General features: G+C 38.3%; 2 protein-coding genes and 2 long non-coding RNA genes across 7 annotated transcripts; 2 read left to right on the forward strand and 2 right to left on the reverse strand.

Moving 5' to 3' along the window:
* Positions 1 to 324: 324 nt before the first annotated feature.
* Positions 325 to 5838, forward strand: LOC116924978 (cytoplasmic aconitate hydratase). Of its 2 annotated transcripts, XM_032931607.2 has the most exons (19): positions 325 to 486; positions 544 to 642; positions 760 to 1072; positions 1467 to 1976; positions 2320 to 2389; positions 2451 to 2670; positions 2759 to 2853; positions 2917 to 2937; positions 3006 to 3072; positions 3142 to 3234; positions 3334 to 3551; positions 3616 to 3775; positions 3844 to 3995; positions 4057 to 4246; positions 4366 to 4774; positions 4846 to 5126; positions 5190 to 5365; positions 5522 to 5597; positions 5661 to 5838. In XM_032931607.2, exons 1-19 carry the CDS (start codon positions 474 to 476, stop codon positions 5693 to 5695), a joined length of 3198 nt encoding a protein of 1065 aa, XP_032787498.1. In that variant the 5' UTR covers positions 325 to 473; the 3' UTR covers positions 5696 to 5838. The 2 variants fall into 2 exon arrangements, with proteins under 2 accessions (XP_032787498.1, XP_045031129.1); XM_045175194.1 differs by lacking the exon at positions 1467 to 1976.
* LOC116924983 lies at positions 5839 to 6703 on the reverse strand. 2 transcript variants are annotated; one of them, XR_006648110.1, is made up of 2 exons: positions 6521 to 6703; positions 5839 to 6452 (listed from the first exon to the last, which is right to left on the reverse strand). It is a non-coding gene; the product is annotated as an uncharacterized LOC116924983 (long non-coding RNA). The 2 variants fall into 2 exon arrangements; XR_006648109.1 differs by having other exon boundaries at positions 5839 to 6462.
* Positions 6704 to 6847: 144 nt separating this feature from the next.
* LOC116924979 (nucleolar transcription factor 1) lies at positions 6848 to 11479 on the forward strand. Of its 2 annotated transcripts, none has more exons than XM_045175195.1 (17): positions 6848 to 6980; positions 7709 to 7813; positions 7888 to 7950; positions 8018 to 8179; positions 8238 to 8347; positions 8429 to 8485; positions 8546 to 8641; positions 8709 to 8816; positions 8881 to 9002; positions 9068 to 9211; positions 9293 to 9383; positions 9458 to 9555; positions 9625 to 9802; positions 9874 to 10005; positions 10076 to 10707; positions 10793 to 10964; positions 11021 to 11479. In XM_045175195.1, exons 2-17 carry the CDS (start codon positions 7726 to 7728, stop codon positions 11210 to 11212), a joined length of 2445 nt encoding a protein of 814 aa, XP_045031130.1. In that variant the 5' UTR covers positions 6848 to 6980; positions 7709 to 7725; the 3' UTR covers positions 11213 to 11479. The 2 variants fall into 2 exon arrangements, with proteins under 2 accessions (XP_045031130.1, XP_045031131.1); XM_045175196.1 differs by having other exon boundaries at positions 8024 to 8179.
* Positions 11480 to 11839: 360 nt separating this feature from the next.
* LOC116934499 lies at positions 11840 to 12377 on the reverse strand. The gene is made up of 2 exons (XR_004400746.2): positions 12080 to 12377; positions 11840 to 12019 (listed from the first exon to the last, which is right to left on the reverse strand). It is a non-coding gene; the product is annotated as an uncharacterized LOC116934499 (long non-coding RNA).
* Positions 12378 to 14828: the final 2451 nt, after the last annotated feature.

Below are 14828 nucleotides of genomic sequence, written 5' to 3' on the forward strand. Positions count from 1 at the left end.
CAAGTCCAGTCGGCTGTGAGCATAGCTAAAAGGGATTTGGATTCATCAACAATTAATAATTCCCCCTATAGCAAAACCGTCATGTCAGTGGATGTTCTTTTTTTTTTAGTTTACGGTACTCTTAGAAGCGTATCTCGTGCACTGTGCTTTTTTCTATTTTTATGTTTTATTTATTTATTTATTTATTTATTTATTTGGTAATTGAGGCGTTTAAAGCATTCCTTCTAACGTCTCAGTTCTCGCAGTTAAAAGTGATTCCCACAGATGGCTGTATCTAAGTTGGAAGGATGAGAAACTTTTTTTGGGTAACGGGCCGGAGGATATTATTGGCCCTCTCCTCTTCCATTTCCTATTGTGGAAAGTGAAGGAGAAATTTCGATCAGACGGGACGTGTCAAAGGGGAAAACAAAAATCATCCCGAATCGCCATTTCTCTGTTTTCATTATCTGCTGGTGCCCGCACTGTACTTCAAAATGGAGAGTAGAGGTGATATTTTTTAAGATCTTGTCATTCGCTCAATTATCGAAAAATTTTGTTTTTCAGAAGGATCAAATCCCTACAATAATGTTAAATGTTCACTGTCTGTAAATGACAAGGAATATTATTACTTCAATCTCCGAAGCGTTCACCCAGGAAAATACGGTAACCAAGCTTCAGTTCTTTCAAGTTATGTATCGCTATCGAAGAAACTTATTTTACATGCCCACTTTATTTATTTTTTGTATGTGTTATTAAAATAGCTTTGGTTCTTTACTCTAGATAAATTGCCCTTTTCTATTCGTGTTTTACTTGAGTCTGGAGTTCGAAACTGTGATGGCTTCCATGTTACTCAACAAGATGTTGAGAAAATATATAATTGGGAACAACATCAAAAGAGTGAAGAAACTACTGAGGTGTCATTCAAGCCTTCCAGGGTAATATTGCAAGATTTCACTGGAGTACCTGCACTTGTGGATTTTGCTGCCATGAGAGATGCTGTAAATCAGTTTGGGGGAAATCCTTTGAAAATCAATCCAATATGCCCTGCTGATCTAGTGATTGACCATTCGGTTCAAGTGGACTTTTCCCGCAGGTAAATATCCTTAATAAGACCTAGGTATCCTGAAGGTGCTATTTTGGCCTTCTGAATCAGTTTCACTGATTTAGGGAAACATTCATAGATTTGTTGGCTAAAGCCTAAAGCATTGCTTTGGAATTTGTTAATTGTACTCTATGAAAATGTGGTTTTCAATGGTTTAGCATTTACATATATTATTAGTGACAAAATTGAATGTTCTTACAATGAGATTTCAGGGGCATTGTGGTGACTGCTGTGCTTTTCATATAGTTTTTGAAGGGATGTTGGTTGACTCCAATCTTCCATTGCCACAATTACAGGAAATTTGCCCCTGAAATTCTATTGAAACAATTGAATTTTGATTTTGTGAAGTTAACTGACACATCCAATGATATATGGTCATATTCAGTGCAAAAGGCACAGCAGCAACTACAGACTTCGGATCCCCGCCCACCCTACGTGTCGTAGATTTAGAAGACGCTTACGGTAGCTTGAGGTCTCACGCAGCACGTCATCGCTTACCTGTTTTCCTTAATCTGAATAACGATTCCTCGAATGCCAACCCGATGGGTGGGCGGGGCACTCCTCATCGGACTCATGAGACGGAGCCTTTATTCAAGAACTCTTGTCATTCAATCGAACATCTGCCGGCTGTTACAAGAAATCTGAGCGAAGGATCGGAATCTAGTGCTCAACAAAGTCGTGTCCCGCCCATTCGGACTAAGTGCGGAAGCCAGTGCGATGGCGTGACCTGCTTGCTCTCCGCAACGAGTGTCATCGAAGCCCCATGTCTTAGAGTCGAAGAAATCAAAGAAAATCTCGATAAACGTTTGGGTTTGACGGCAATCCCGATCCCGGATCGTCTATGCCCGACTTTGACGGACCAACTTTGCCCGTTCCATCACATTCCCTCTTTGTGGTTAGTTCCACGTTGTTCTTTTTTTATATCACCTCCCGCCTCAAATGTATGTTCTTCAAAGCAGTCGATGTGAATGAGTGATCACTGAAGTCTAAAAAAGTGTACTTTAAAAATATCATGAACACCGAGCTTCAAGGCTGGAAAGTGTCTAGACAAATACTTGTGCGAAACCTTTCCGTTTTCCCCTTAGTTAACTGGCATGTTGTTATTAATTTCAAATGTTTCTTGCGCTAAGCAGGAAATTTTTTGCCATGATATCTAAAATTCTGTTTTAATCGTTTTAAATGACGGGATCTGATACATGCGTTATTAAGTTAGAAAATTCTTCTATTATTTCCAATAGGTCAGATGCTTTGGATAAAAATCAAGACTTGGAGTTCGAGCGTAACAAGGAGCGTTTTGCGTTCTTGAAGGTATGTGCAGTTATTGTGGCAAGGTTGTCCTTTTCACTCTCAAAACGTTTTCTGTTGCTAGTGGGGGGCGCAAAACTTCAAGAATATGATAGTTGTCCCACCTGGTTCGGGTATCGTTCATCAAGTGAACTTGGAATATCTCGCGCGAGTTGTGTTTGACCAAGATGGACTTCTCTATCCAGATTCAGTTGTTGGAACTGATTCACACACAACAATGATTAACGGACTCGGCGTCGTGGGATGGGGAGTTGGTGGTATTGAAGCTGAAGCGGTTATGTTAGGTATTTTCAATTGTAAAAGAAGCGTTACTATTAAATTTACGTACGTTCCGCAATTTCATTTTCATATTTTTTTTTTTTTCATGTATAGGCCAAGCTATTTCAATGGTTCTACCGCAGGTTGTTGGATATCGGATTTTCGGGCAGCTAAGTCAGTTAGCCACTTCCACTGACGTAGTTCTCACGGTACGTATTACGAAGTAGAAAAGTTAAAAATGCAAAATTTCTAACTCATATTTTGTGTTACAGATCACGAAACATCTTCGTCAGGTTTGGCTAAAATTTGTGATTGACTTGCCGACAACTTTTAAACTATTTTGGTGCAATGTTTGAAACAGGTTGGAGTGGTAGGGAAATTTGTAGAATTTTATGGAACGGGCGTTACAGAACTCTCGATTGCTGATCGTACGAAAATTATTATTTTTCATTTTTTCTTGGTCTAATAGCTGGTTTATTGGAAAATGATTTGCTTAGGTGCAACTATCAGTAACATGTGCCCTGAATATGGAGCTACAGTTGGTTTCTTTCCAGTTGACGAGAAAACCATCGCCTATCTCAGGCAAACAAGTAATTTTTTCGCAATTTCGTCATGATTCCGTAATTTCGCACTCTAACGCCGAGATCAATTTGTCTTTTTTCCTTTTTTTTTTTTTTTTTTTTTTATAGATCGCCCCGCTGAACAAATCGCTTACGTCGAATCGTATATGAAAGCGGCTGGCATGTTTAGAGATTTTAATAATCATGACGAGGATCCTGTCTTTTCTGAAACGTATGAACTCGATCTGAGTACGGTTGTCCCATCTCTCTCTGGTCCTAAGCGTCCCCAAGACCGAATTTCTCAATCAGACTTTAAATTGGATTTCAATGAATGCCTGAGGAATAAGGTAGAGGCATTTTATTTCCGCAAAACATGCACGTCTTAATTTTCATTGCAATTACGCCGATCAGGTGGGCTTCAAGGGCTTTGGCATAGCAGAAGAAAAACTGGGCACAACTGCATCGTTTGACTACGAAGGAGCAACGTATACCCTTCGACATGGGTCAGTGGTCATTGCTGCCATAACGAGTTGTACTAATACATCAAATCCATCAGTAATGCTTGGTGCTGGTAAGCAAAGAATTTTTGAAAATCCATAATGCATAGGATGAATAAACAAATTTGATTTGCGTTTGAAGGACTATTAGCCAAAAAAGCTGTGGAAGCTGGATTAGAGGTGGCTCCATACATAAAGACTTCGTTATCGCCCGGAAGTGGTGTCGTTACGTATTACCTAAAAGAGTCGGGAGTTGTTCCGGCATTAGAAAAACTTGGATTCAACATAGTCGGGGTAAAAAATGTTGATAACCCATGACACCATTGACACCCATATAATTATTATTTTTTCCTAGTATGGCTGTATGACTTGCATTGGGAATAGCGGTCCACTACCCGACACCGTTGTTGAAGCTATTGAAAAGAATGACCTAGTGTGCTGTGGCATTTTGTCTGGAAACCGAAATTTTGAAGGCAGAATACATCCGAATACTCGAGCTAACTATTTAGCCTCTCCGCTCTTGGTTGTGGCGTATGCCATTGCAGGTAAATTCCGTTATGTCCCTTAAATTTACATGTTTTCTTAATGGTAGTTGAAAACCAACCAAAATCGGAGATTACGACGAAGCCCAGTTTATTTCCACAACGTTTTATTAACTCCTTAGGCACGGTAGATATCGACTTTGAAACCGAGCCGCTTGGCTATTCTGCAGATAAGAAGCCCGTCTTTCTGCGGGACATCTACCCAACCCGGAAAGAAATACAGGCTGTCGAACAACAATTTGTTATTCCTGCAATGTTTCAACATGTCTATTCGCGCATCACGATAGGCAGTGACTCGTGGAATAAGCTTGAATCCCCAAAATGCGATCTATATCCCTGGGATGAATCTTCCACGTACATTAAAAGACCACCATTTTTTGACAACATGTCTAAAGACATTCCAGCGATTCAGAGTATTAAAGAAGCACACGTTTTACTTTTCTTGGGGGATTCAGTTACCACTGACCATATTTCGCCGGCTGGCAGCATTGCACGCAATAGCCCTGCTGCTCGATATTTGGCTTCTCACGGGTAAATTGGTTTCCACTTTATCCATTATTTGAAGGAGGCTTGTAATGTTTTCGTATTTATTTTCTTCGAAGGTTATCTCCGCGCGAATTTAATTCTTATGGGGCTCGTCGTGGAAATGATGAAATAATGGCACGTGGTACTTTTGCCAACATTCGTCTCATCAATTATTTGATGTCAAAACCTGGTCCAAGAACCATCCACATCCCATCAGGGGAAGAAATGGACATTTTCGATGCAGCTGATCGCTATCGTAAGGAAGGACATGATTTGATCGTAATAGCTGGAAAAGAATACGGCACTGGCTCTTCCCGAGATTGGGCAGCTAAAGGCCCCTGGAAACTTGGAGTGGCAGGTATTACAACGTAGATTTAAATGTCTTCAACATGAAATAACGAGTTATATTGCATTGTGATAGCGGTTATTGCTGAATCTTTTGAACGGATCCATCGATCGAATTTGGTTGGGATGGGTATCCTACCATTGCAGTTTCTTGAGGGACAGCATGCCAAAGGTCTTGGTTTGACGGGAAAAGAAAAATTTACCATTAATATTCCCCAAGATATTAAGCCAGGACAAGTAGTTGACATCCAGGTATGTTTCATGTTTTCGTGTTTTTATTTATTTTATTTTTTGAATTCCTCTTCAGGTAAGAGACTATATTTTTTGTCTTAATACTAGAACAACCGATAAGATTATGTGAAACAGTTCAAATACTTTGTGTCCATTGTTAAATTATTTCTTTAACAGGTTGGTGAAGGTAGCAGTTTCCAGGCACAAGTGAGAATCGATACCGATGTAGAACTTGCCTATGTCAGGAACAAAGGTATGAAATAACAAAAATATTATTTAAAATTTCAGTTTTAGTATTTTCTTCTGTTATCACCAGGTATTCTGAACTATATGGTTAGAAAGCTAGCCTAAAGAGAGCCTTGCCTACTAAAGGAATCTATTCTGATGGATTATGTTGTTGGTTTTCCAATGGGGATAAATTGCTCACTTTCTTTTCTTTTCTTCAGCTATTGTTATATCTAATGGTTACAATATATATGAAAGGATAATTATCATTACAGGTCCAATGTGTAGATTCATACACTCTGATCACATTTATTTTTCAAGCTTTTACAGAGAGGTAATAAATTTTACGGTAACATCATATAATCGCACAGACGGCCAAAGAAAAAACCTTTCGTAATACATGCACAAAAATGGTTTCGCCTGCCTTTACTTGCGTTTTTCAAACTAAATTAAAACTATTTCCGGTGACAATGACAACAAAAGCTTGAAGGATGAACGTTGCGCAGAATTGTGTTGGTGATATGTAGCCACTTAACTTGTTCTAAAGCAAACATGATCTGCCTTTTCTTAGGGACTGTGGTTGGGTCTCTCGGCTAGGCTTGCGGAATTCCAAAATGAATAAACAAAATGGTATCAACGTCGGCCAATTAAAGTAACTGCAAGGAAAGATTCAGAAAATGGTTCAAAGTTTGTCAAGGATGATTTTTGAAATGATCCTGCATGTACGGTGAACGGTGTTACATAAAAGACTGCAGCTACGTACTGTATATTGAATATGAATAGCCTACATGGTCCAAAAACTCAAGTCAACAACATACATGAATACTGTATGACTATAACATGTCCCGGGTCATTCAAATCCCCGGTTGAAGGAACAGACGATCTTTAGTTTGCTTTAGAAAATAAAACCAAAGAAATTCAAGATTAGCCAAATAAATAACACTCGTGTACTGTTGTTGGTTGCATTAACCCGTGGAATACGGTTAATGATTCCCAGATAGGTTAGCTTTGCATTTAAGACCACATGCCCGAACTCCTGCCGATCACAAGGAAGATGTCAGGCATTCGTCTTGTTTTGGTGTGGAGTTTCCTCTTAATTTTTTTGTTATTGTTTCGACTGTAGACAAATTACTTGTTTCTACTCAGCATGCTGCTCATTCTTTTGTTACCGCAATAAAACGCAATAAAACGCTCTAATAAAACGTGCTACTCTCGCCTTGCCTTGGTGTCTAACTTTTTTTCCAACCGCTAGGTTGCAGCGCTGTCGCCACGAACATACGTGCTTTGAAAAGGAGGGAAAGGAGGTATGGTGGAGAGGGAGATAGCGTTCCTTCAGGCTTTCCAGATCACTGTACATTCGTCGCTCAGTGCGAGTAAACGTCAGACGCGTTGGTTTGGATTTCTTGTTTTCGTAAGTCAACATTTTTTTATAACTTATAATAACTCTATAAGTTTTATCTTGCAAAACTCGTATCCAACACATGCAAAACTTAGGTATAGTTCTGCTCGACAACAAATGTACTGCAATGTGGTTGTGATGCACGGCCATCGGACTTCCGATGGCTCTGGCAAAAAACGGTCGCCGTGGCCCAGATTTGAAAGCACATGGCCGGCTCTCGGTGTCGGCAAACTCGCCTATGTAAAACCTCACTAGTTTGTTTGGTGTTTTCCTCTTGTAAAATGGATAGTTTTTTTTATGTCACCTCAAGTTAGCTTAGATTATTGTTTTTTTTTACTAGTTATTGCTGATTCTCGAATTGGCGGTGAAATTTTAACGAAAGCTCGTTTGGGAGAGGTAGGGAAGGGAGATCAAAAGCGTCTAGCGAGGTTCTCATAAAAACATGGCGGGTCGGCGGGCTCATCTTGTCGCCTCATATGAGGCCCCCTCACCAACGACCGCGCGCAGTTAAGCTAACGTCGTAGTTCTTTTAAACTTGTGAAACAAACACGTTTTTCTCTTCTTTGTCTATAGTAGTGGTTTACCAAAAAAATATTGTGTATTAACACTAACGATTACAATTATTTTCTACTCCTGATAATAATTATTTTTTAAAATCTAATTTTGATGCATTATTCTATGTCGAACTAAATTTAAAACCATAGATTATACAGTAATTATTCTTTTTTTTATGTTGCTAGATCTAGTGCATAGTTCCATGGCAAACGAAAAAAAAAATAAAAACAAAAATCTCGTAGATAAAGTTACGGCACCGTCATCTACAGCCATGGCGCAAAAAGTTAAAGGTAGGCTGACACTAATAGCTACTAAATACTATGTTCCACTGATATTTAGTTTTTTATCTATTTATTTGTTTCAGCTTCCAAGAAAATTGAATTGCCCGCGAGTCCCCCTGAAGATGAACAACCATTTTCTCCGCTGGGTACGTTTACTTTTTTGCTTGTTTTGCGATCGCATTAGAAATCATTGACATAAGTGTATTTTTAAAGTTACAGATGAAGATGAGGATGACGAGGACAGAGAAGTAGATGAAGAGGAAGAGAAAGAGGATGACGATGAAGGAGTTGCTGACGAAGAAGACGAAGATGAAGACGCAGGTGAAAACGCAGATCAAGATGAAATTGAAGAAGAAAAAAATGGAGCTCCCTTAAGTAAAACTGTGACGTACGTGTTGGAACCTATTTTGTACTAATTGTTTTGTAATCATAGGTTGGCCAAAAATCGACACTTTGGAGCTTTTGGAACGCATTCGGAAAGCTTGTCCAAAAGACGATGTAATGAAATACGACTCTCGCGTAAACCACGTTGATTGGGAAGCCGTAAGTTATTCAGAACAATCTGTTAAAAATGTTATTATTGCCGCACTTTCACAAAATTAAAAAATGTTTGATTTATTTTAGATTAAGTTTGGGGAATATTCTTCTGACCAGTGTAAAACTCGCTGGCTCGATATTCAAGTGAGTAAAAAAAAAGTCGTACAAGCCGTCAGAATCTTTTTTATAAATCAAAATTTTTAGGCTCATCTAAGACACTATCGGCTTCTTACTGAAGTTTTAACGGATGCTGAGACATGGGTAGATAGGCCTTGGTACAATTTCAACAAAGGAGGAAAGGTATGTATTTATTAGTACAGGAACATTATTTGAACTCTTAATCAGCAAATTTTATATGATGTTCCAGAATAACCAGAAGCATCCTGATCAGCCGAAGAAACCTCTCACATCCTACATGCTGTTCTACATGGAACAAAAAGATGCAGTTTTGGAGAAACAACCTGGTCTCGGAATGGTATGTGAATTGTGAATTGCATTATTATTTTTCTGAATTTTTATTATGGTATGATATATTGCAGACGGAACTGAGCAAGATCATTGCAAAAATGTATCACGAACTTAATGACCGGAAGAAACAGAAATATTCTGAAATGGCAGAAAAAGAAAAAGAAGCGTACTTGGAAAAAATGAGGAAGTTCACGTAAATTCGACTGTCGTTATAATAATTTTTAATCGCGTTATTTCTACATTATTTTTTAATTCCAGTGAGGCCCATCCTGACTATGTCGTTCCTAAATCAAAGCAAAGCTCTAAGCCCGTTCCACCAAAACTTCCAACGCCATTTAAATTGTTCAGCGATGACAAAATGGCAAAATTATTGGCCCAAGGAATGTCAGTAACTGAGGCAAAGTAAGGCATTGATTTGATTTTTTTTTTTTTTTTATTGTAAGTCATTTCAACAAACATCAAAATAAATATATTGCTCCACAGAGAACGTTGCAGAGAAGCCTATAAAGAACTGAAGGATAAGCAAAAATTGAAATGGATTTATCAAGCTCTAGAGCATGAAATCAAATACAACGTATGTCTCGCACGTGTTCCATGGCGTCGTATTTGAAGTATCTTCGTAACAACCATTGATGCTTATTTTGATAGGAGGAGATGGAAAACTTTAAGGCGAAGTACCCAGACGTGGAAGCTTCAGCCAAGAAACTGAGTCTTCTTACCAAAGACGAACTGCAGATTAAACACAAGTAATATTTCTGCTCGGATATTTTGGCAGAAGAAAGCATATTCAAATTTTTCTTTTGTTTTAACATAAGACATGAAGGAAAACCAGATAAGCCACCCAATTCTGGATACAGTTTGTTTTCGAGAAAACTGCTATCAAGTAACGCGCTGAAGCAGTTTGAATCAAAGGAGAGAATGACAGAAATTTCAAGACTATGGAAAGAACTCAGTGATGATGAAAAAGCAGCGTACAACGCTAAAGCCACACAGGTAATCACATTTAAAAAACAAACAAAAATGAATACATTCTTAGGCATGCAATTTTCTTGCAATTATTGTAGTTGAACCACTTTTATAAGATGAAATATGCTTCTTATCTTGAGACATTGACACCTGAGCAAAGAAATGCAGAATTAATAAGTTCCGTAAGCAAAAACATGAAAAGAGTTGCTGGTAAAAAAGGAGAAGAAGAGGTAGTAAGGATATGATTTGATTCGACTGACAATTTGTATGAAGTTTTTCTTTCTAATTTCGTATGCGTAGCCGACGGACAAAAAAATTAAAATAAGTCTACCACATGGTTTGGAGCTTTCAGACGCAGAAAGCGATGGCGAAGTTGGTAGTGACGAGGACGACTTTGAACTTCCCCCGAAAGCAGCAATCCAAAAACCTAACTCTTCGCTGCAAATGTTTTGCGATACCAATATGGAGAAGTACACCACCAAACACCCCAAACTGACAAAACAGGAACTCACCAGATTGATGGCCAAAGAATTCGCTAAATTAAGCGAAGAAAAAAAAAAAATTTATGGAAACATGGCTCAAAAGTCAAAAAATGAAATGCCGTCATCTGCTAAAAAGGAAGCAAGCACGGCGCCAAAGGCCAAGGCCAAGGCAGCAAAAGCAACACCAAATTCAAAGAAGGCAGCCGCAAAATCAGTCGCCTCTGCAACCGTAAAATCCTCCGAGCCAACCGTTTCGCCATCCAAAGAATCCACGGCAAAGAGTGAATTACAAGCTCCCAAGTCGCCTTCAAAAATTAAACCATCTTTAAATGCCAATGCAAAATCCTCGGCACAAAAGGAATCTTCAAAGACCCCAAAAGTCCCATTGTGGGCTGCAAATCAAATGTTGTTCAAGACCGAAAAGGCGAAGGAACCTCCGAAAGTACCAGAGTAATTATACAACGATATCATGATCAAGTGATTATGTAGTGCCAACTGATTTTCTTTTTTTTTTTTTTCTTCCCCACATCATTAGAAGTGCTGCTGCTTACTACGCGCTTACTCAACATTCCAAGGGCGGAGATGTTAGCTCGGCTGAAATCGACACTTTGTGGGGAAAGGTGACAGAAAAGCAAAAGACTAAATATATACAGGAACACAAGAAGAAGCAGAAGGAATACGTAGCGAATTTCGAAAAGTTTGTTCGGGTAAGCAAAAAACTATTTCAGAATAAAATGTTTTTAATTTATCGAATCTTTTGTAGTCGTTGAACACAGAGGAACTTAAAGCTTACCGGGCGTTCATGAAGAAACGCGAACTGGCTCAGAAGGAGGCCAAAGAAGCTAAAACGGACGAAAGTTCTGACGAAGAAGCTGATCCGGGTAGTTCAAATGAAGACGAAGTAAGTGGCGCAAGCGCAGAAGATGAAGAGCAGATGTCTTCGGAGGAAGACTGAAACCTACCGGTGGAAAAGTGTCATTGAAAATCTAACTTATGTGTAGAATTTCACCAGTTGTAAATCCGCAAATTTCTTTAAGTGCCTTTAGTACTTCTTAAGCTGACGGCCGCTACATTGGTGTTCAACGTTGATTGTTTAATCCGGAAATCGGGATATTATTAATTCCCTGAAGGTCTAATCGTTTTATACCCGTAAGGACAATGACCAAAAATGTGTAATGTGTTTGAATCGTTTTCGAAGTTTCAATAAACGGATTTCATTCAATATACTGCAGCATCGAGTTGACTGAAATTTCCTAGTAAGAACACCTTTTCACCTGATACATGGTACGCTTTTCTTAAAAGTAAACCGAACAGTCTTTCGTTACGTCACAAAGACGAGCATTTTGAAGAGGAAATTGAAACGGCAACATTTTTACTGTTAAAAGCCTGGTTACCACATTGATGTTCAACGGGTTTATACCTGTTTATAACAAACAGCGTAGAGTAGATACATCTTAATCCCTGCCCTTTCTAGCCATGTTAACAGCTCCTTTTGCTCTGTTGGAGGATTTGGTTAACTATACACGGGACGATAGTTTAATTTTGCTATAACCCTCTGCGATGACTAACGTTAGAGATTACATTGTTTCAATATAACTTTATTACACCATTTGATCAGATAATTTAAAGCAGGGTGTGAAAACTCATAGCAAGAGCACTAGTATAAAAATGTTCATAATTGCTTGCAACCAATAAATGAATCTGCCGGCTTGTACACGTCATCCAAGCACTACTTCATAACATTGACTCCAGACTGAGACACCTGAAAAGTTACGCAAAGACTTAGTTTTTGTTTCATCGTTTTCAATACGAGCAATTTTACTTGAACGTAAAATAATAGGTAAAGGTACGTCTATACTAGCAGTTTTTAAAGACAAGTTTCGGTCATACATACATACAGACTCGATACAGGCATACGGAAAGCTTATTCCGTTCAATCTACACTAGCGATTTTCCGTAAACGTATGCCTGTATGCCTGTGTGTCTGTAAAGCCACGTTCAGACTACAGCCTTTTTGAGCGTTTTACGTACTACGTATAACGTTTTTACGCTCCGAGTTACGTAGCTGGGAACGGAAGAGTGTTCAGACACAACGCTCTACGTAGTACGTAATACGTAAACTCAAAACGTAGTCAAAACGAAGTCAAAACTGAGCGTACGTAAAAATGAGATTGATCTCATTTTTACATAAGTTTTTGGGACGTTCTACGCACTACGTAGCCAAAATCTATTACGCTTGTCTACATTCTTTTGTTTTTTTCAGGTTTTCTCTCCTGTTTATTCATTCTGGGATATGTCAGGTGTAGAATTGTAAATTTAATAATTAATTTTTTAATTTTTATTTTAAAAATAAATATTGGGCCTACTAAAGTTGCCAAAAGAATTCCCCTAACAAATTCAAGTCGCCCCCAAAAAATCACCGATAAAGAAAATCAAAAAGTAAATATTATTTCATGAAATCTTTTGCAACTATTTTGGTTTATTGCTTATTCTATTTTAGGTCTTCAAGAAATTGGTCAGAAGAAGAACGTTTCGTCCTCAGAACTTTTATCAATAAATATAACAAAGAGCTACAACAGGTACAAAAATCTACAGCAGACGCTAGAATCTCCGCAGAATCTAGCCTACTCTACGTAAATTTGACAGTGTAGTCTGAACAGTCTACGAACACATTTACGTAAATATGGCTCCGTAAAAAACGCAGCGAAATTTACGAAGTACAAACGTAAACTTTTAACGTTATACGTTATACGTAGAAAAGAGCTGTAGTCTGAACGATACTTAAGAAAAAAAGTTTGAAATGATTCAAACTTTTCCCGTAAGTGAGAGTTTCCGTAAGATGAAAAATAAGGTTCAGCCAATGAGAATAAAGTATATATTTTCAAATACTCTTTATTAGTGCAACCACACATGACTGCAACATTGTCTGTTGAAGTTCGTCTGCCACAGTCGTCGTGCGTATTAAAAAACTTGAATTTGAATCAAAAACATGGGCATAGACAACGAAGTGGAAGACCGCTAACGCCTATATCCCTCTGTAGCGATGCGCGTGAGATGCCGCATAGTGGCGCTGAGTCCGCTAAGATAATAATTTTGGGTTTCCCTACTGATCCAATGCTTCACACACCGTAATTTTTAATTAAATCATGCACGGTATCACTTTGGTATGCACATGTAAATTAAGCACAAAAATTCAGCATATCGTGTGAATTATTTCATATTTTTAGTGGTTGGGTAACCTACGTTCATAAAATGTTTTATTTTCCCCCATTTTCCCTATCTCGAAAATTCGAAAAAAAAAATTTTTGTCTCGGGAAATGGGGAAAAATAAAACATTTTATGAAAGTAGGTTACCCAACCACTAAAAATATGAAATAATTCACACGATATGCTGAATTTTTGTGCTTAATTTGCATGTGCATACCAAAGTGATACCGTGCATGATTTAATTAAAAATTACGGTGTGTGAAGCATTGGATCAGTAGGGAAACCCAAAATTATTATCTTAGCGGACTCAGCGCCACTATGCGGCATCTCACGCGCATCGCTACCTACCGTCCTCTCAGCCTTATGGCCCCCTTCGTGGTCTTCCACTTCGTTGTCTATGACATGGGGCCCAAACCATCTCCAAAGAAGAAGAAATCCCCAAAGAAAATAACCGAAAAGTAAATACTTTAATTCTATTTGTTGCTTTTTCTCAGTTTATGTACAATTTTAATATTTTGTAGACTGAAACTAGAAACAAAAGACGTCGAGAGGTTCATTTTGTGTGTTAAAAATCATCCTGTATTGTATAATACTACATTGCACGATTACAAAGTTACAAAAGTTACAAAGTTACAAAAGTTACAAAGTTACAAAAGTTTGCCCTGCCTTCTGCAACGCCCATTTTCCGTATGATGTCTGTAAACCTATATGTGCAGTGTAGATTGCGTTACGGAAAAACTGAAATAGCGTGGCAGTAAGACTGTATGCCGGTAGGCCTGTATGACCGTAACTTGTCTTTAAAAACTGCTAGTATAGACGTACCTTAAAGTAACTACAAGGAAAGATTCAATTCATTAGGCAACTTTTATATGTTTCAAAATTTGTCAAGGGTAATTTTCGAAACGATCGTGCATATACGGTGAATGGTCTTACATAAAAGACTGTAGGTATATTGAAAATGAATAGACTACATGGTGAAAAACTCAACTCATAACTACATAGATGCACATGTTTATAACATGTCCCAGGCCATTCAAATTCCCGGTTGAAGGAAGAGACGATCTTTAGTTTGCTTTAGTAAATAAAACCAAAGAAATTCAAGATAAGCCAAATAACCACACTCGTGTTCCTTTTTGTTGTTGTTGTCGGTTGCTTTAACCCGTGGAATACGGCTAATGATTCCCACATAGGTTAGCTTTGCATTTATGACCACATGCCCGCCCTCCTGCCGATCGCAAGCAAGATGTCGGAGATTCGTCTTTTTTTGGTATGGAGTTTCCTCGTAATTTTTTTCTATGGTTTCGACTCTCGACAAATCGCTTGTTTCTACTCGACGTGTTGCTCATTTTTTTTTTACCGCAATA

The sequence above is a fragment of the Daphnia magna genome, linkage group LG6 (assembly GCF_020631705.1).
Source record: "Daphnia magna isolate NIES linkage group LG6, ASM2063170v1.1, whole genome shotgun sequence".
Lineage (NCBI taxonomy): Eukaryota > Metazoa > Arthropoda > Branchiopoda > Diplostraca > Daphniidae > Daphnia > Daphnia magna.